The following is a 22,325-nucleotide window of genomic DNA, read 5'->3' as shown; positions in this document are numbered from 1 at the left end:
AGATGACGGGGGCGAGAGTGAGTTCTCTCTACTCGATATCGAAACGAACGGTTCGACAAGAAGTCTCATAAGATGAACACGAGTCTGTCTGGCACTCCCATGATCGCCTGTCAGTACTTTACATAGGTACGTATTCAGATTGTTTTATAATTTTGGTTTTTTCTTTCACTTTAATAAACAAAAATAATCTTGACCACTTTTCTGGGTCTGAGCTTAACTCAACTAGAGGAGGATAGGGTTATAAAAAAGAAAATAATAAACCGAGATTTATAACATTAATAAATTATATTTGGTACAATATCTGACGAATAGTTTTAAATTAATACAAAATTCTTTCGTCTTAAAAGTTTGTGTCAAACATAAAATTAATAAAATAAATATTAACTTAAACTATTTCATATTATTATTTTTCGCGTTTTGGAGAGCCACCAAAACATCCAATGTTTTTCTTGAAGGCACAGACTATCACAGTTTCCGTTCATGACAAATCGAAGGATTTTATTTACAACTAAGCCTACTGGAATGTGAAATTTAGTTTTTATTTGTGTAAAACAGGCAAACAACGTGAAGTAAAGTTGTACATGGTCTTGATTAACAAAGGCTTCAGTTAATAATTTTAAGTGCTTGTTTCACACGTATCGACGAGGACGCGCTGGCGGCGACGATTGCGTTACTTACTCTTGGAAAGTTCAAAAGGCCAGGATGTTTGCCTAATTTACGCATTTAACAACAAGTTCAATCCAATATGGCGCCCCCATAGAGTTAGTATTGTAGGTACTTATTAACTCCACGGGCGCCACGCTTAAATCCCGTGGTCCTAATCTAGTTTAACGTAAATAAATACAGTCGCGAGCTCACTGCACGTGCCAGTATCCAACGAGGCGGCTACTTACATTCCATAGCACCTGCATTTCTTACGTCTTTCTTTTAATAATACGTCACCTATTTGGTATCTCGATAGTGGGCCGGCCCTTACGTCCATGAGTTAACGTGAACAAGCACTGATAGTAAATATGTTAAATATGAATGCACAGTATGTAGATGGCGCTGTTAAAAGATTTCACTACTTGTCGATAGATCGAGCTATTATCAAAAACCTTCTTTCGCGTTCCTAAACCGTCTTCCGTTTGGAATGTCTTCTAAGCACGGGACTTGAACTAGGTTAAAATAAATATGGCCCATTAGATGTGAGGCGGATGTATTAGTGGCTTTCAAACAGTCGAATAACATGTCGTCGCATGTGCAATGCGATTTGCTGTATAAAGAATTATTAATAAGGTTGTAGCGTTTGGAGAATGCTCTAACTTTAGTTGGGCAAAGGTCATGGGTTCTACAGCAGCGGTCCAGTCGCCTGTCAGCGCCCAAGTCATGGTAATCGGCGGCTATATCCCCAGTACCGCACCATTTTGTACCTGTAATAAGCACATTTCATACTTTATTGACGGTTTTTTATTGATCAGTGTTGTCTTGCGTGCTTCTGTTAAAATAATGTACTTTTGCTTTATCTTGTTTTATCTTTATCTGTCTTTATAACAATCATAATTTACACAAAATAAAACAATGATTGTCTGTAGGGCGCTTTTCATGCTCGCAGGGGCTTGAATCTTCGACTTGCATAACTTAAGTTTGGTGGCTGTGCAATGTGTTATCTGTGGGCTCCGTTAACCGCTTAATACCAGGTGGACCGTAAAATCGCATCACCATAAATCAAGGACTTAAAGGAAATCAGCTAACAAGATGAAACCATAACTTTATTTGTCGTCATAATATTGTTAACTAGATTATTAACTAGATGGCGCTACGTTGGAATAAAGCTTTAACGATATATCGATGTTTGGTGTTCACCAGGTATGATGCCCTGGAGGAGTGTGAGCGGACTGCCGCCCAGGAGCCCTGCGTGTGCTCCTCCTGCGTCCAGCCGCGCTTTAGCCGCTGCACTGCTACTCTTTTCTCTCCAGCCATTGAACTCTCGTCCCGTCTCGTCTTGAGCTTCTACTCCTTCTACCTGGAACAAAATATCAATTACACTTAATTAAACCGTAAAATGACAACTGTCATCAGCCCTGCGAGCACGAAATATTGAAAGTAGGCCTATCTATTCAAAACGTTTGGTTTTTAAACACACAAAATCACAAAAAATATCGTATATTGTAAATATCGTATCGGTTTGTCGTCGAGGTAATTGTGGACCGCTGTCAATTTGCCGCGCGTTTTTTTTTAGGGCTGTCATAATGTTCCAGTCTAAGTTTACGTTTGAACTATTACCGTTTTATCTGAGTTGGAGGGAAGCCTGTTTGTTTTGATTTATTAATTATTCTCAATACTTAAATGAGCGTGTGGGCTGTCAAAAATATTGGTAATGCCAAGGCCATATCCGCGCAAATGCCTTCCGTAAAACATTGTTCGCTTCATTTGAAGACATGTCGTAATGCAATACCGTAGGGAGGAGCTCATTCCACATTTTCAACGTACATGACATGACATGACATGTCCTTCTTCAAACGAGGCTTGTGGAGAGTATTAAGCGGTAGGCAGCAGCTTGGCTCTGCCCCTGGCATTGCTAAAGTCCATGGGCGACGGTAACCACTCACCATCAGGTGGGCCGTATGCTCGTCTGCAAGGGCAATAAAAAAAAAAACGTGGCAGAGAAGATCGTTGAAGAGGTTTCTAGATAAAACTGAGCTTTATTTCATTTATTAGGAAAACGAAGGTACTGTCTCCATTAATTCCCTGAAGCGTTCTCCCTGGAATAAAAGATGGCAATAACGAAAAGAGAGCCATAGTATTTCTTCGTCCGCCTCGACTGTAAGCATTCCGTGAGATTGGAATTCATGATATTCTGAAAACATGTACGTGACGTTTTTCGATTAGCGATATATTCTATGAGACGAGCGGTCGCGGTCTGCCGTCACAACATCCAACGGTCACTTAATTGCAAATATCACACAGATAGTGTAATAAACACGCAACCAGGAACACAATACTAAACTAGTTAAAATTATATCGTGATAAATACGCATTAATGCTGATAAAAATTGTATTTTTATGTTCACCTATTAGTCTGCGTGTGTAATTGTAGTTAGTACCTGCTATACATATTGTTGTAAACAGTTTTACAATGCGCCTCTGTAACGAGGAATAATTACGATCGTCGCAAGAACGTAGGGTTCATATTAATTACATGGGGTAAATAAAAGTTTTCTTTTGATTTAGGAACAAATTTACATTAGTTAATAATCGTCGTAATAAGTCGTAGATTATTACACATGTTGATAATATACACAGGCAGCTGGCAGCTGTTGTTCTCAATTTAGAAAAAAAAAACTGTTTAATTTCGGGTGCATATTTGACATATTTGGTGCATAATGGACGCCTGTTGCTGTCCAATATGTTTGTCTACCTCTCTAACATTGAGAAGAGGAAAATCTGTCAAGTTTGCGCGGCTCAGTACAGAATGAATGCGTTACCAAGTACTAAGTGATGTGCAGATTGTCTTAAGATGCGCGTCGGAAGCTTTCGGGTATTCTTATGTGAAGATATTTGAGTTTCGTCGCGTGGCATTGAACAGGACTTTTTAGTTTAGTGCCTATGTGGAAGATGCTCACACCCACCCGGTATGAGGCGGCTACCGAAGCCCTTACACCTCACAACGCGTATACTGTCACCCACCTCGATCCTCCTGATCGTGATCGTCGACATGGGCGAGATGGTGGATGGGGAACTCAATAGTAGCAAAATATATGTACTTCGTTTTGTTGGTTTCGTTTGCGATGCCTATTACATGTATTTGTAATTTTAAATTTAAAAATATTTTATTTAAACATACATTGAAGTCGGATAGTTCTCGACCAAGAAAATAAAAGCATATGGCCGTAAAAGAAAGATAGATTTGAACAAACACAACTGTATTTATTGACCACGTTTCTTATTACTCAGATGATAAATTCCGGTAACAGGTAACAGCTATTTAGAATTAAGGTACTCACCCAAACACCGCATTCCTTGTTATGCAAATAGGACATTCAAATTACATTAGCTATTATACACATAATGACCCAATCGGCAATTACTGATAATAATGGTATTAGTAATAGGACAATACTCAGCTTGTACAAGCCGGACTGCCCTACTTCTGCAGAGAAGCATTCGTATGAGTCGCTGTTTGAAGAGGAGAATTGCTATAACGCCATTCTGACATTCAGTCTATAAGTGTGTGGTGGAATGTATGCTGAATTTCCTCTGCTAGTAAATAACCGGACAAGTCTAAGTAAGACTCATGCCCTGACAGATTAGGGTGCTAAGGCTCTTCCCACACAAGACTACGAATCCACGGAAATCTAATGTTGATCGTATATTTTGTAAGTTTCAAACATACACTAAGGCACAAAAAAGAATTTGAAAATTAATTGAAAATGAATAAACTGAAAAATAATATGAAGCGAAGATAGTTTTGAATAATTTGAGAATATAGTCCATTGAGATGAGTTTAACTGAAATGAAATTGGACGGATGAAATAAAATCTCAACAAAATGGAGGTTATTCAATGAGTCTTTTCAGTGGACTTTTTGAAATAGCCCGAGCGGCTAAGTCTTTATTCCGTTTTCCCACATTTATGGACATTCATATATACTAACCAGTTAATAAATCACCGGTATTACACATTTAAACCTGAAGAAACACGAAATTATTAAAATGAAACAATTCACACAGCTTCGCTCCTCGCGTTCCCGCCAAATAGTCTCTCCCAAAGGTTTTATGAAGGACATTGATTGCGTTGATTAAGAAGTTTGAGATTTTGATGACTTCCGCCGTTGACCTTTGTAATTGATACTAATTTCAGCTTTATATCTCTAGCCGTTCTTGAGAATAACGGCTTTAACTATCGGACTACACGGAACCACACATTTCCAGCGTGACAGTTCTGTAGGTACTGTCTGGACTATTCACGACACTGACGCCGTATTCAAAGCTTAGCCGCGACTCACAATTGACTTTGAGTACTTAACACTGGTATTTTCGAGTTAATCCCGTCATGAACAACGCTTACTAATAGCATAACCTCCTAGTTGAGAGGAACGATAGAGCGGATGTTATCTTAGACGAGAACATACTTTCCAAAAACCTGGATCGCACTAGCTTCATTTTCGTTTCATTAATCGTCAAGGTATTTCCTTTGTCGGTTACTATAGGTACATACATCTCTAATCGGAACCTTCCGATTTACCTTTCCGAGTATTAAGCGGTAGTAAGCCGCTTGGCTCTGCCCCTGGCATTGCTGAAGTCCATGGGCGACGGTAACCACTCACCATCAGGTGGGACGTATGCTCGTCTGCCTACAAGGGCAATAAAAATATACAGAGTAAAGGCATACCTGTTGGCATTGTGCCATTAGATTCACCATTTGCTGGAAGGTGACTTCCAGAGGACGGTTGATGGAGCTCAACTGACGGAGCAGTCTCTTCGTATCTTCTTCATCGCTGTAACAAAATATGTTTCGCTTTTAAAATACGATGCCATCGTACTTGAGTTGGAAGCCGGAAGATATGACAAAGAGGATAGTTTCTTTAAAGCTTTCGTAGCTAAGACGACCTGATGCTAAGTGGTATAGCTACCGTCATGAAGGCCTGGCGTTTTGCCATGGAATCCCGGGATTACAGAGTTTGTAACTAGTTCTTAACATCATTCATAACGTATTCTGATGTAAGGCTTCATGCTCACGTGGACGCGTGAAGGTCGACTCTGGGTAGTTACATAATGCAAGAGTTTACTATCACTTTCGATTAGGGCTGCCCTCTTCGAGAACCACATTATTTAATTTAAAATACTTTTACGATTTTATCTCGTATTTATTATTGTCATTATATTATTTCAGACGTTTCGAACATGTCACAGTTTTCGTGGTCAGGAATGTGGTTTTAATTATTTCTACGACTCGCAAAAACCGAGGAATATACTAAATCACATTATAATTACGAAAAATGTTTTACTCGGATATTTTGCGAAAGTGGCGCGATCTTTTCAGAGCATTTTTGTCAAGAATTTTATACTTAATATACTTAAAATTTAGTCAGCAACTTCCTTTTGTAGCTTCAATACGAAATGGATACTTTTAAAGTATTGTAAGTTTATCGGTATCGACTATTGGACTGTAACAAGCGAGTGGTCTAGCATTCATAATTTAATTCAGAATCCCTCAGCATTCACTTTAAGTCTATACGAACTTATTCTATACTAGTCTACTCGAAGATTCCGGTACACAAATAAATAGATACAGATATAGCTTGTAGATGCGAGTGAAAAAGACATTGATGGAAATCAAATAAAGTTTAAAAAAAAACCTGATATAAGTGCAGCCCTAACTTTCACATTAAAAATTTGTTTACTACGATACTTGTTTTCGGTAACAGGTTCAATCCCAATGTAACGTCGTATTAGAAATTGTAATTTATTTAACTAGAGAAAGTCAACGAAAGGAACCGAAAGTTTGAAGTGATCGTCGCCAAAAGGATAAGACTTCCCGTTCCAATCACACAGGCGGACACCAAATACGTGCTTAAGACGTGAGCTCGAACAACTGATGCTGAAGAAATAGCATCGTGTAATATTACAACATAATTATTCACGAATGCCTGTGAGTCAGTTCGATGGAGTAATATGACATTAGCTCACAGTACACCAGTTGTTAATGGGTTAGCGGAGATTTGAGATTTGAGCTCTTTCTCAATCGTTTAGTAATTATGCAAATTACATTTTTTTCTGGTTTCATTTTTATTCGATGATGTTATTCCTTTATCGTGAAAGTTATTCGTGAATATGAGTAGGTACGTATTTCATTTAAAAAAATTGGTACCTGCTTGTAGGATTCGAACACCGACATGGTGGCTTCACTCGCCTACACCAATCAGGCGTATTATCGCGGTTGCTTGAGGCACTAAAATCCTTCCCGATAGCCGATGCATGAATCTCAAAGTGACTACATGCAATTGCAATGGAACTTGGAGTAATGCGCCACTAATCATTTAACAATTTAGCCCAGTTTCTATTAGTCGTTATTTTAATTACGAACTCGCTTTTCCGCGTAACTTTTTAAAAGCTGAGAATGCAGTGAAACTGTCTTATCTGATAGTTTTATTTTAATGAGTTTCTATGTAATTACTTATTGTTTTGTAATACAAAAATGCTTTTTACTGGTGGCAGGACCTCTTGTGAGTCGGCACGGGTAGGTACCATCACCCCTTTATTATATTTATACAACTATTTATTTTTAAAGGTAAAGGTGTATTCGGTTTCAGGTGATAAGCTGATACCGAGCATAAAGACAGCACAACATGAATTCCGATACCTATATCCGGTCACCGTCCTCGCCGAAACCGTCGCTTGCGACGAAGGGCTCGACGAGTAAATTAACACACAGCCCACTGAGTTTCTTGCCGGATTTTCTCAGTGAGTCGCGTTTCCGATCCGTTGGTAGATTCTGCAAAGCACTGCTCTTGCTAGGGCCAGTGTTAGCAACACTCCCGCTTTGAGCCCCGTGAGTTCACTTACACGTCAAGGAGAAGCTGAGATAGCCTCTCAAGGCTATCGGCATAGGTAGGAAAAAAAACCCATAACGACGAAAAATTGCTTTTCGGAATAGGTAGGGTGGTGGTACCAACCCGTTCGGGCTCACAAGACGCTTTGACACATGTAATTACGTACATTAGAAGCCTTTTCGAGATTGATCCTCAATGCACGATGTTATGCTCACCACGGAAATGATTCGTGAACATGAGATTGTGTTCTGTTGGAAAAATTGGTAAGTGCCGGCGGGATTCGATCACTGGTAAATATTGGTTCGTACCGTCCGATTCGAGTAGGTACAACGGCGTCTTATTTAGAACATCTTAAAAATTTTGTAATACGAAAGTATTGTTATACGATTGAACCACTCTTCAGATAGAAGCACACAAACACTACTTGAAAGACTAGGTCTATGCCCACTAGTGAAGAGTTTATCTATGTAAATCTTAGTATTTTTATCAACAACAATGTCTACGCACAATACTACCAACAAATCAACATGCGGTCAAGCCGCACTGCCACCGCACACACTTCTCTCGCAACAACCTTACGAATGACACCCGTGTACCTGTGCATCATCATAGTCGTTATTTTAAAATATAATGTGGAAGAAAAGAATAAAACATTCATTTTTTCGTACACCACTTCTTGCCTCCTCTTCCTCGCCAACAAAAATCCCAAATTATTTTCAAAACGTCAAACGTCATAGCCGGTTGCTCTTGGCAGAGCAGTCGTGGTCATGTGGAATTCTTGCTTATTAAAGCCTTGACAGATGTTTTCCATAGTTTGCGAACCGAGGCCCGGCGCAGGCACTCTTTATGTGGGGTTTCAGTAACGTTTCACCTGATCAGTCTAGCGCATGGGGATTCGTCCACGAGATCTCTTACCATTGACCCTACCCTGAACAGCAAGTTTCTCGATAGACTCCGCTGGCCGTCGCGATACGTGTCCAAAATATCGAAGAATCCTGGATTGTACTGTTGACGACAACCTTTGAGAGATATTTAGTTCTTTTAGGATGGAGGCGTTGGTGCGATGCTCATTCCAAGATATACGGAGCATTCTTCTCAAGCACCACATTTCTAATGCATCGATCCTTCTTCTTTCTCTTTCTTTCACAGTCCATGTCTCAACCCCATATAAAAAGATGGGGAACACCAGTGCCTTTACCAATCGGACTTTGGTGGTCTTGGTGATATTCCGGTCCTTCCATACTTTTCCGAGTTTATCCATGGCCGATCGCGTTATGATTATGCGTCGCTTAATTTTCGTCCTCCGAACCACCACTGTTAGTCACTAGTGAACCTAAGTAGGTATAAGATGAAACTACCTCACAGCTTGCAATCTCGGTAATCTATTGTTATTGCTTCTGTCCACTATCATCATTTTGGTTTTGTGCCTGTTGATTTGGAACGTCATATAGGTAGTATAAAACGAGGCTTTCAAACTCTTTCCCAGCAGGCTTTGTCCCACTGACCGCCTTCCTACACCGTTGCGTTATTAAATTAACATATTTACTCTTATAACACTGAACTACTACGGAGATACCGGCGACTGGTTTTATGTTTATAAGTACAATGTTATGTACACGGTGAAATTACATTGGACATCTGATTTCGTCATATTTTATTTAGAAAGAGAAAGAAAATACACTTTTTTGTACACTAAAATACAATTTAGATTCAAAACTAGTTAAAAGGCAGATACGTTTGTACAATAGGCGGTCTTACCGCTAAAAGCGATCTCTTCCAGACAACCGTTTAATTTACAGAAATTCTGGAAAATATAAAAATATAGCAGGTGTGTTATTATAGAAAATATATACATACAATTACATATTTTTTTATTTATTGTACCAAAATACGAACATACTATCCACCTAGAGACTGTGACCTCTGAGTTAGGGATGCGTGAAACCTCTGTTTAACATCAAATATTCTGCACCAGTTCATTTGTATAAGTGCCATTATTGTGTCATAACGATGAAATAATATTGTACTCGTATAATCAGTGACTCTGTGGTGAAATAGTTCCTGACTGTCGCACCGACGGTCGCGGGGTCGATCCCCACATCGGGTAAGCATTTGTTTAATGAAAAGGTCTGTTTGTTTTTTGTCTAGATGATTCTTATTTATATATGTCAATATATAAACGTAGATAAGCATGTATCTCAATCTCTGGTACCCGTAACAAAGGGAATTCTAATTTTGGGTCGGATTACCGTGCGTGATTTGTTCCCAGTTATATATTTATTATTTTTTATACTACGGGAAGAATAGTAATGCGTTGTACTAGAACATACCCAATATCCTGACAAAATATAATACTTTTCTTGTCAGGGAGAAATTTAATGTGTGAGCAAAGCGAGCTTGTATATAATTCTATAAAGGCCAGTGTAAGCACAGGAACATTATTATCAAACCGCTTTCGTGCACGCTTTCTAAGGCTATGTGACAGTTTTCTCAACGTTTATCACACTCATTGAGTGTTGTTTTTACCATTAGTAGGCCACGGCAGCCGTGAAACTACACTGCTCGTTCCATTTGATCTAAGATGAGCTGAACGATATACTGAGTATTTGACGTATTTTTTCTATAATTCAATTGATATAAACTAATTTAGATCTTTATCAACTAGGTATACCTTACCTAATTATTTGATTTTAAAAATGTGAACAATAGCAGTTTTCAGATTCTTTTCATGTTTATTGTATTTGTTTTAAGAAAAAAAGGATCAAATTCTCCTTTTCCTTTTCCGTACTTATACGCTGGTAGCCGAGGGGGCTATTCCAGCTTCTCGCGGACGCATAGGTGAGCTCGCGGGCTCTTCTTGAAGGGATATGCTAGCACTAGCCCTAGCAAGAACAGTGCTTCGTAGAATCTACCACCGGATCGGAATCGCGACCCACTGAGGAGGTCCGGCGTGAAACTCAGTGGGCAAAAAAATTGTTATAATGAAGAGCCTGCTTGGTCCGTTAATCATGATAATCCCTGATCGGAAGTTGCCCAACGCCCAACCAGACTACAGTTCGTCTTACGCAACTCTGATGGGAATTTTGCACGAGCCAAAGTGATCTTTTTTTAATTCAAGGATGAGATATAAAGCATGTCGTTGCTAAGTGTCAGACTTATTAGCTAAATACATCAAAATCCATAATCTTTTTGATTCGATTAAATCACTAGGTAGTTAAATCTATGTTTAGCACATAATTATTCTCTTTTTTATTGTTAGGACGAGCTCACGGCCCACCTGGTGTTAGGTGGTCATCGGATTCCATAGACATAAATTATATGTTTTTCAGTAAAAGGGTTGCCCCACTCTTCAAACCGAAACGCATTACTGCTGCCTCTCACCTTAACCTTCATGAGGTCGATGCCTCAATATACAATGACTGCCACCTGAAGTTCTCACAAGGCATGATTGAAGACACTGTCAGTTAAAATATTTCGTTTATTATAACTAATTCCATGTCCGACATTTCAATTATAATTAGTTTTTATGGCTTCCAGACACTACCTAACAGTTTAAATTAAATGTTAATAGCCACCGAGGTCAAACGATTATTTTAAAGTCTAGCAACATTTTACCCTTATATACCATCGACAATCCACAGTCGATGCCCGCTTCCAATTCAATCTATTACATGACGTTAGTCTATGACTGTGGTCTGGATACCCTTGAACTAGATTAAATTTTGCAATCATCGTGTGCCGTTCGCTGAATATCATAGCGTACACACGTAGTGATAATTTAAATAATGTTAAAATGGCCGCAGATTCTCCTTATCTTAATTGCTCTATGTTCCTCCTAATTACATAGATACATTTCATAATAAAACTTTGTTATTATCTTTCATATAAACTGGTATGATTTTTCATGATCGCCAATAAAACAATCTTATGATTTGGCAGCGAAAAATCATACCAAGATAGTCTAGCCCGGTGTTTCCCAACGTGGGGCCCACGCCCAAGGGGCAATTTGATAATTAGGGGAGGGCAATCGCACTAAATTAATATAGAAAAATCTGTATTAAAATTATTTTGAATTTGAATTTCAGTTTTCTATATTACTTACTGTGTTTTGATAACAATTTCGTTGTGATTTCTTTCTAAAACCTATCATTTATGTTTCTTAAGTGAACAAATCTTATACCTTTAAACGAGCATTTCTTGTATATATATATAATCTAAATCTCGTAAACGGCTCCAACGATTTTCATAAAATTTAGTACACGGGGGATTTCGGGGGCGATAAATCGATCTAGCTACGATTTATTTTCAGAAAATGTTGTTTTATTCGTGTTTTCAATAATCAACTCTTTCCGACATCTATTGGCGAATAATAATACTATTTTTCTTAATTGAGGGCAACTAACCGCTTTAAAGAAACAACAAGATGGTTTTATCAAAAAAAAAAACCGAGCTAAGCTCGGTCATCATCTAGTAAATTTTTTAAAGTTAAATGGGGGCCATAAAAATTTTAGAAATATTACAGTGGGGCATGGCACAAAAAATCCTGGAAAACACTGGTCTAGCGGCTTAGAGCAATCACACAAAATTTCCTTGTAAGATAATAACGGATATTCAGTCGTTCTTGTAGCAGCTAGAGGCATTAAGCCAACAATACCTAGCAATCTCGGATCTCGTTACACCCATTGTGTTCAATGATACGCCGTCGGCACCAGAAGCGGCCGGCCACGTGATCCTGCGAAATGTACAGGATACATCACTTCCTTTGGTTCTTTGGAGATGTCTAGAATGTGTGGTGATGAATTTTAGCAATATCAGAGAGATAGCAATATTATCTTTGTAGAAAGTTGAAGATTTTTCTATGTTTATTTATATATTACGGATTTATGTCGGTACTACATTGATATGTGTAATTCTGAACAATTTTGTAAATTAATTTAAAAATAAGTTTTTGTAATTAGGGCAATCGAAAACTTGGTAATGCCAACGGAAGTTATTGTTGAAATGAATATGTTTGCCATCAGCAATCAAGTTAGAAATTAGAGGATGGGCTAAAGATTTGTAATAATGTCGATTTCAAAGAATATCGTCCACCAAACGATTGCCATTTTAAGAAATACATGATAAAATGACGCTGAATTTGGTTGTCGCTTCACATTTTAAAGATCCAAGACTAGTACATAGAGACTAGGACATAGAGTACTTTAAATCCAGATATCTTATTCCCAGGGGAATAGACGGTCGCCGGACATAACCATATAAATCAATTCCACTGGTGGTAGGACCTCTTGTGAGTCCGCGCGGGTGGGTACCACCACCCTGCCTATTTCTGCCGTGAAGCGGTAATGCGTTGCGGTTTGAAGGGTGGGGCAGTCGTTGTAACTATACTTGATACTTTAGAACTTATATCTCAAGGTGGGCGGCGCATTTACGTTGTAGATGTCTATGGGCTCCGGTAACCACTTAACACCAGGTGGGCTGTGAGCTCGTCCACCCATCTAAGCAATAAAAAAAAAAAAAAACCAGCATGTACCTGAAGAACAGAAAAACGAAATGGCGCCTGCGCTCTGTGGTATCCCGGATTAATATTTAGTATTCCTCAAAATTGCCACAACAAGAAATTACTGTCTTAATAGAAATTAATGGAAACTTTTAGAAAGGGATAGAGAGACAGGGGGTCTCGCTCGGTGATCGAAAACATTAGTTAGACAGTACCCGGCCGGAAATCAAACTTACGAATCAAGGCCTTCAGACTAAGCCGCATGAAGGCGTTTCAAAAGAATCGGTTTTAACAAGTTCACCTCACGAGCGCTGACCCCACTCAAAATAGTGGATACCCGCGCCAGCTGATTAACCAAAGGATTACTCATATAGTATAGAACGATAACGAGTTGAACACGCAACCGGTTGTGAATAACAAGTTCGACGTCCGAACCGGGTTTCTTTACCGAAGAATTATGCAAAAATATTGCAAAACGTCGTTTGTGAAAGTGAAGATAACACAAAGATTGACGATTGAGACATCTCCTCCGGAGTTACGTTCAAATACGTTTAATAGATAGTTTTATTAGTGTTGAGGCGCGTCTCATGAGCCCGTGCGGGTGGCCGACACCAATAAGAACATTTCTGCGGCGAAGTTGTCGCGCGTTCTAGAATAAGGGAGAACAATTGTTATAAAATCGTTATAAGAACAATTGCTATATCGCTCACGTTGCGACATGGATTCTAGTCAAATAATTATTTTTTCAATACTATATGAATAACATTCTGTTCATAAGAAAAAATGGTACCCGGCTGCGGGATTCGAACACCGTTGCCCAACTGGTGTTAAATGGTTGCTGAAGCCCATATACATTTACAACGTAAATGCGCCACACACCTTGAGGTATAAGTTCTAAGGTTGTTAAGGTTACAACGGCTGCCCCACCCTTCAAGCCGAAACACATTTTTACTGCTTCACGGTAGAAATAGGCGGGATGGTGGTACCTACCCGTGCGGACTCACAAGAGGTTCTACCACCAGTGATTACGCAACTTATAATTTTGCGGGTTTGATTTTTATTATACGATGTTATTCCTTCACCGTGGAAGTCGATCGTGAATATTTCACACAACGACGATAAATGTAATTCATCTATATCGAAAAGAACCATATTTTGAAATCAAACATAAACGCTTTACTAATAAGCCGAACTAAATAGCAGAAAAAATGAATTTCACTTGAATTTACATCCAAATTTACAAACGGTACGTTAGTGGCTAGCTATAAAAGTGTAATTTTTATAAAAATCTATGTTAGAAACGCCTCACGCTTTTCTAAAATCAAACTATTTATTTTACTTAAAAAGTTTTTAACTCGCTAGCTACTAACTCGCTCATTTTAGTTATTTAAGCCAATTTTAGTCAACATGAATACGTAGGTACTGCTCATGAACGTACGATTTATTCAATAAAAATTCCGAACCGCAAATTGATACGTGTTTTATTTTTAATAAGGTTCATTACCAATCTGTTTCTATTTGTAAGGTTACCTCGTTGCAAAGAGCTGCGTATAGTTGGTTTCTTTAAATATAGGTTATCTAAATCATATTATTCGTTGTATTCGTCGTGGTCTAAAGGGTAAGACGCCCAGTGTACAATTCGTAACGAGTGATGCGACTGTGTCGGTGTTCAAATCCCGGAGTCGGCTAACACTTTTTTAATTGAATAGTGTACCTACCTACTTTATACACGTATAGTTGTTGCAAAGTATGACTGAGCACCGCCCTTAGTTGTGTGAGTGACCAATCTGTATACGCGTCAATGTAGGCTATATGTAGCTTTTTTCCCTACCTAAGCTAGTAAGTGAGCTCACGGGGCTCAAACCGGAGTGGTGCTAACACTAACCCTAGCAAGAGCAGTGCTTCGCAGAATCTACCACCCGATCGGAAACGCGACCCACTGAGAACTCTGTGGGCATAGCCGCATATGTAGCTAATGTAGATACTGACCGCTCCGTCCGTCGCCGCGTCGGGTGCACACACTAACGAAAATGTGTATTTACGATTACAACTACAAAAAAAGGCTACGCGCGATCATACTTTGCAACAACTATACATATATATAAACATAACATAAATGGCTTCCACATTGAAGGCATAACCTCTTATAATTTGTATATTTACTCAACAACTGAGAGATCTCAAATCTCAAGGAGGGTATATTTGAGGGCATGTGTCGACCTCTGCAGGCCGTTAAGGGATATGAAGCTATGGTCTCATTTGTTACAAATTCAATGTACCTATTTACTTATCATACAAAATCCAATTGTGGTATTTACTGATGGTATTTAAGTACTGATTATGGATTTTACGTGTTTTTAATACGGAATACCATGCAAATATCTAGTATGACGACTTTACGATGAATTCGAAAAGTGAAACAGTTAAAACATATCTACTGTGAAACCTACGACGTGGCTTTTAATTTATCATTTTACAGAATAGAAGGAAGAGAGGAGCGTAAGTATCGATTGAAATAATACACAACGGCTACCATGTTGTGTTTTCAATCAATCCTACTAAACAATTCAGTGCGACCTTGCAATACTGACCGTGGAGCACATGCGGCTCTAGAAGATTAATAGATTGTGTCTCTTGAACTATTGTGATATCCAGCCTTGTGAGATCGTTGATGTAACAGATAAAGGTAACTTTGTTGTAATACTAGCTGACCCGGCAGACTTCGTAGTACCTCAATCGATAAATAAAAGACCTAAACTTTGTATAAAATAAACTTAAAACAAACAAAAGGAATCCGTTCGACCGGGGGGGGGACATCAAAGGAAAAACAAAATTGTTAATCTTATTTAATTCCGGGCATTTTCACATTTATCTACCTTTTAAACCTTCTCTTGACTTCCACAAATAATTCAAGACCAAAATTAGCCAAATCGGTTGTTTGAGTTATGTTTACATTTAGATGTGTTATAAGTTAGACTAGTGATCTGTGTTGACTTCGTGACGAAATTACATTGCAGTTTTTTTATTGCTGCGTGGACGAGCTCTCAGCCCCCTTGATGTTAAGTGGCTACTGGAGCTCATAGACATTAAAAACGTAAATGCCGCCACCCACCTTGAGATATGAGTTCTAAGGTCTCAGTATTACTGCTTCACGGCAGAAATAGGCAGGGTGGTGGTACCTACCCGTGCGGACTCACAAGAGGTCCTACCACCAGTAAAAATGTGTACACAATGTGTACAAATAATATGTCTATTATTTGTATTTAAAAAAAACTTAATATTAGAAGCTTTAATAACAAATTACATGTTTAATACAATATTCTATTGTGCTGCATAATTCCAATTAGGTACATTTAACATTTCCTTACTAAAATTTTGACCTCGATAACCAAAGCCGCGTTATTTCATTTTTTTTTATTGCTTAGATGAGTGGACGAGCTCACAGCCCACCTGATGTTAAGAGGTTACTGGAGTCCATAGACATCTACAACGTAAATGCGCCACCCACCTTAAGATATAAGTTCTAAGGTCTCAAGTATAGTTACAACCCTTCAAACCGAAACGCACTGCTGCTTCACGGCAGAAATAGGCTACCCTTGCGGACTCACAAGAGGTCCTACCACCAGTAATTACGCAATTTATAATTTTGCGGGTTTGATTTTTATTACACGATGTTATTCCTTCGCCGTGGAAGTCAATCGTGAACAATTGTTGAGTACGTATTTCATTAGAAAAATTGATACCCGCCTGAGATTCGAACATCGGTGCATCGCCTCAACACGTATGCACCAGACGTCTTATCCATTAGGCCACGACGACGTTAATCAATATTATTATATTATAATTAATCAATATTATGGTACTAATAGACAAACCTAGAGATAAAATCCCCAACACGTGGGTTGATAATATGTCGACACAAGCCTGGACGCCATAGAAAAAGATTCCGCAGAATTTTAAAATCATATTTAACTGGAACCCATTATCAATCAAAAATCCATAATTAAAATGTTATGAATTGTATCAAATTTTCTTTTCGGTAAATCCAAACCAGAAATATATAGAATCCAGCTGAATAATCTGTTAAATCAGTTTTATAAAAATCCATATGTATACGCATGTTTTAATATTGAACTTATTATTCAATATGACGTCTCGACCTCGGGTCGATGAACATTAACTGGTAATTACATTTTAATTTCCCTATTTTAATCACTGTGAAGACATTTTATCGAAACTCGGAAGCGTACTAATCAATTTTGCATTTTATTACCACACTTTTATTAGGTCCAATTATAACTAACTATCTATCACGATATTTTAAACTAATAGTCAACAACTTAAAGACGACCGATTGCTTTGAAAATTTATAGACGTATCGAGAATCGATGACAGTACAATAATTTCTTTACCAAAGTAATTTAGATATATTTTCAGTCTAGTCTTTGGATTTTGGATATTCATTCATTTCTTTGGATATTCACCGAGCGTCTTGTGATGGTCAACAAATACGTAAAGCTTATTGACTTGTCAATTGAAAGCCTTAAGTGTCAGTTGAAAACTAGCTGTTGCTGTACAAACATATTAAACCGATTTAGGCCTATTTAACATCTAATTGTAGATTACCGCTTCAAACTTTAATATTGAAATCTTTCAGAGGTTTCAATAAAAAAATGTGTAGGATGGTAGTAAACGCGTCATGGTATGGTACTAACGAAAGTATCCATCATACTTTAAGAACTTTACTTTAAGAAAAATTAAAGACGAAATAATCTGTAGAACTAAACCTAACCGTGAAAAATTAGAATCCCACCAAAATAACCAATGATCACAAAAATATTTAGAGGGAGAGTGTCTCAAGATTTGCATAAATTAGTCGAGATGAATATGTCACTGGACATTGTGCATGAACCGCCTTTAAGGTTTTTTCTCGAAACTACAAATTATTGTCTAGAGACAGGAGAAAGTAAAAAAAAACTTGACTACAAATACCTATCCCGTAACGCATGATATTAATAATTACAGTACGTACGTTGACAAACCTTTGTCACTTTAAGCTTAAAGTAGATTTTCCTTTATTGGTAACAAGGGATGCTACAGTCCTTCAAAACTGTGTATTATTCATGTTGTTTATTTCACTTGACAGATGGAGTTCACGACCAACCCGGTTCTCGATGGTGACGAGAGCAATATGAGGTCAAATTCTCAATTGTATTGTGTAACGGTAGTCCCATAAGTTTGGCATGCAGTCTTGTCCTGCTTGATGTGTAAAGCAGTTGACTTCAATCTGATGCAAAGAAAGGGATAAAACGGCTTCCCGCTGTGGTCCCTATGGACTCCGTCTCAAATATTAAGTGTAATATCTATGGGACGGTAGTCGTTTAAGATCAGGCAAGCTGTGGAAGATAATTAAATAAATCATTCGTAATTCGAAGAGGGTGAGATCAAGCATGAACTTGATATTTCCCGTACAAAAAAATATATCGGAGATTGGGATTCTAAAAAAGTATGTGTACATCCCTTTTGTAATACTTATATTTTATGATGTTCTCATGTACTTGTCTATATTATAAATTATTGATCAAATGACGCTCTACTAAAAATCGGTACGTGAATATGTGTGTCACGGACTTCCATTGATGTTTAATGATGGTTCAAGGACTTTCTGTGTAATGGAGCAGACGGCGGTTTGACAATAGATACTAAAGTCATCGCTACAACCACAAAACCTTAAATGTATGAAGTTTAAATTAAAATCAACGTTTTGAAAAATAAATCCAAGTACCTAACAGTTCGTCGTAAATCGTCATTTTTTTTTCTTATCAATATATATTTTCTAATGAGTAATTTTTTTTTATCTTAATCGGATTGTATGCTGATTCGAAATACATTTTTTTTTGTTATTTTATTTCGCGTGTATGATGTAGAACACGAAGTAATGCGTTCATTATAAATTTTATGATTACATATTCTGTTTCAGAAAATGGTTAACTCTATGTAGGTATATAATATATAATAATAACGGAACTTCATTTGTTTTGTTGCATACACGGGCGCACGAGCTAACGGCTTTCTTGATCTTAAGTGGTTACCGGAGTCCCTAAGCATCAAAAACGTCAATACTCGTTCACCTATCTAAGAAAAGAAAAGCTTGTGTTTTCATCTGCTAATAGGTTCCCAAGTGGCATATCTTGGTCCGGCCTTACCTAACATCTGGGAATGTTATGTATAGCTCTATCTTTCTTGGGAGATTTTCTTGCAGACAAAAACAACAAGGGTCGTGCATCAGGCCACACGATCGGGTAAGTATTCTATTATCTAAAGAGAGATTGTATGTTGGAGCATCACGTGTCACAATACGGAAACGTAATCCACAGTTCGAGATTGGGCACGTCTCGATGATAATTTATTTTTAAGATTACCGTTCACAATTAGATAATATATGTATTTATTATGTTATGTATATATTATGTATGTATTAATTTTTTTTATTGCTTAGATGAGTGGACGAGCTCACAGCCCACCTGGTGGTAAGTAGTTACTGGAGCCATAGACACCTAAGACGTAAATGCGCCACCCAACTTGCGATATAAGTTCTAAGGTTTCAAGTATAGTTACAACGGCTGCCCCACCCTTCAAACCGAAACGCATTACTGCTTCACAGCAGAAATAGGCAGGATGGTGGTACCTACCAGTGCGGACTCACAAGTAGTCCTACCATCAGTACATTAAATTATATTTATTATGAACTACATAAAATAATAAGGAATTGAAAGGTGAGGTTTCTTTTTTTTCAATAGACGAATTAAAAACCCTTCTATAGGTGACCGGGCCACAACATAACGTGAAAACCGTCTTCAGAGATAACGTTGAGATCCCAGGTGCATTGGCAAAACTTGTGATAACCTTGAAAAGCATTATAGCAGAGAAATACCCAACAATATGTTCTATGACAAATAAGATATGTACCGATGTACCCTGAGCTCTGATCCAGCCAGTTTGTGACCGAAATTCCGTCGCTGACCCGCGCGTTCTTAGTCATTTTATTGCTCTCCCATTTTGCGAACCAATTGAGTAAATTATTGAGCAATTTTCCAATAAAAAAACTTTAGACGACCGCACTGATAAATGTTACGTTATTTAAAACAGAATCTTGGTCTTGCAAATATATCGTTAATTGATTTTTGTTGTCCGTGTATTTTGTGGACAATATTTACTTAAATTTGATCTTAATCGCAACAGGTTAAGGTTTGAGTTAAGAATGAATTTGCCGAAAGCGGAACATCGCAAGGCGCATGTAATGTGTTGTTGTGAAAACAGACAAACATGCAATTAACAACATCCTGAAAGTACTCACTATGTCTCGATGAGTTCGCAGTTGAGTAATAACTTGTTCGTTCCTAGCTCCACGACCGCCACGGTCTGGTCGTGGTAGTATATCATTCTCAATGTATCGTTGCTGATTCGTCGGCCCGTGTAAGGCTTCACGCCTGCCGCCGGCTCCTTCCGCTGGGGTTCGTCCGCTCGAGCGCCCACACTGCCCACGAAGCCGGCAAGGGACCAGCCTGCCGGGAAGCTTATAGCAAAAGGCTTCGCGGAAGCCGGCGGTGGAGAGGACACCGCTATGCACAGTATCACCACGACGGAAAGCAGCGATTTGAGGAGTCGGTCCGCCAGGGGCGCGCTGTTGGCTATGGCTTCCCGCGCAGATCGCACAGCGCTCATCAGCCTCCGGAACGACATTGTGGATTATTGTCGTTATTCGTCCATGACGGGTGACCGAGCCGCGCGGATGTTGCTCTTCGACTGAACTGTGGTCGCGGTGGTCGCCTGGCCGGTGGCACTGTGGCGCGGCACTTTCGCTGTGACGTCACTAGGACGGTTACCGTCGAAGCGCTTCGGTTTCACTTGCGTCGTATCTATCGCATAAATATTCATTCGCAATACTCATAATTTTCGTAATTAGGTACTAGCCAGTAGTCTTACGTTCCTGTTCTCGGGATCATGTGTCCATTATTCCAATGTAATTGAAATTTGGATTTTAGGTTCGAGATAAACGGTGAGGTTTAGCTTAGCAACAAGTGGGTCGAGAGCTCGTCTGACATGATCCTGAACACATGAATGATTCGCGGTAGAAATAGACAATATTGTGGTACACAGTCGTACGAGTTCACTGCTCCCGCTGCTATCAGTAATTGCACTAATAATAAATTGATTTCATTAAATGATTTCATGTCAATAGTGGAGGTCTTTAGGATTCTGGTAACGACGTAACACCAAGTGGATCATTCACGGGAATAAGCAATAAAGAAATACAAAAATGTTCATTAACAAATGTTAGTAGGTATGTACCGACTAACTCGCTGGTGCAGTAGTTAGGAGCCCAGACTGTTGAGCCGAGGGTCGTGGGTTCGATTCCCATATCGGGCAAACATTCGTGTGATGAACAGGTTTGTTTGCTCTATGTCTGGGTGTTTTTTTAACTAATATATTTAAAAATTTTTATGTATGTATGTCACTCTCTAGTGCCCATAGCACAGAGAATCCTAAATTGGGGTCGGATGAGAGTTCGCGATTTGTTCTTTTTTTAATTTTTATTGCATAAATGGGTGGACGAGCTCACAGCCCACCTGGTGTTAAGTGGTTACGGAGCCATAGACATCTACGACGTAAATGCCGCCACCCACCTTGAGATATAAGTACTAAGGTCTCAGTATAGTTACAACGGCTGCCCCACCCTTCAAACCGAAACTCATTACTGCTTCACGGCAGAATTAGGCAGGGTGGTGGTACCTACCCATGCAGACTCACAAGAGGTCCTACCACCAGTAATTTTATTTGATATTTATTACACGATGTTATTCCTTCGCCGTGGAAGTCAATCATGAACATTTGTTAAGTATGTATTTCATTAGAAAAATTGGTACCCGCCTGCGGGATTCAAACACCGCTGCATCGCTCAACACGAACGCACCGGACGTCTTATCCTTTAGGCCACGACGAGCTTTCTTCCTAGTTATTATTATTATTATTAATTATTTTTGAAAAATTTGGTACTGAGAGATTGAAACACTACCCTAGCAGCATACGATAACATCTTGCGTATACCAGGCGGGAGTCTTGCGTATTAGACACGGCGCGTTCATTAAATTACAAAATACTTGAATACATAATTATTCTCTACATAATCTTCAAGTCGGTTGTACACACTATTACAAAACTGTTTACGATTTTTTTGTGATTAATAAAGACATTAGTAGTCTGACAACGTTACACCGCACTGCTGCCACAAGGA

The 22,325-nt window shown here is 38.7% G+C and overlaps 1 protein-coding gene and 1 long non-coding RNA gene across 3 annotated transcripts; both read right to left on the bottom strand.

Moving 5' to 3' along the window:
• Window positions 1–266: 266 nt before the first annotated feature.
• Window positions 267–20,929, bottom strand: LOC114250165 (uncharacterized). Of its 2 annotated transcripts, XM_089729320.1 has the most exons (5): window positions 20,388–20,929; window positions 5,373–5,478; window positions 3,987–4,001; window positions 1,846–2,005; window positions 267–1,412 (listed from the first exon to the last, which is right to left on the bottom strand). In XM_089729320.1, the coding sequence occupies exons 1-5, from the start codon at window positions 20,771–20,773 to the stop codon at window positions 1,090–1,092; spliced, it is 990 nt and encodes a 329-aa protein (XP_089585446.1). In that variant the 5' UTR covers window positions 20,774–20,929; the 3' UTR covers window positions 267–1,089. The 2 variants fall into 2 exon arrangements, with proteins under 2 accessions (XP_089585446.1, XP_089585447.1); XM_089729321.1 differs by lacking the exon at window positions 3,987–4,001 and having other exon boundaries at window positions 20,388–20,922.
• Window positions 20,789–22,095, bottom strand: LOC149502584 (uncharacterized). The gene is made up of 2 exons (XR_016323449.1): window positions 21,383–22,095; window positions 20,789–20,949 (listed from the first exon to the last, which is right to left on the bottom strand). It is a non-coding gene; the product is annotated as an uncharacterized LOC149502584 (long non-coding RNA).
• Between the last annotated feature and the right edge of the window lie 230 nt (window positions 22,096–22,325).

This window comes from Bombyx mandarina, chromosome 08 (assembly GCF_030267445.1).
Source record: "Bombyx mandarina strain Sakado chromosome 08, ASM3026744v2".
Lineage (NCBI taxonomy): Eukaryota > Metazoa > Arthropoda > Insecta > Lepidoptera > Bombycidae > Bombyx > Bombyx mandarina.
This window is presented reverse-complemented; position numbering and strand designations above follow the sequence as displayed.

What these genes read in the sequence shown, in the direction of transcription:
- LOC114250165 (XM_089729320.1), bottom strand. Translation starts at nt 20,773, where the DNA reads ATGTCGTTCCGGAGGCTGATGAGCGCTGTGCGATCTGCGCGGGAAGCC. An exon ending in TGCGAACTCATCGAGACATA is followed by an intron (nt 5,479 to 20,387) that starts GTGAGTACTTTC and finishes ATTTTGTTACAG; the next exon opens with CGATGAAGAAGATACGAAGA. An exon ending in CCTCCAGGGCATCATACCTG is followed by an intron (nt 1,413 to 1,845) that starts GTGAACACCAAA and finishes TGCTTATTACAG; the next exon opens with GTACAAAATGGTGCGGTACT.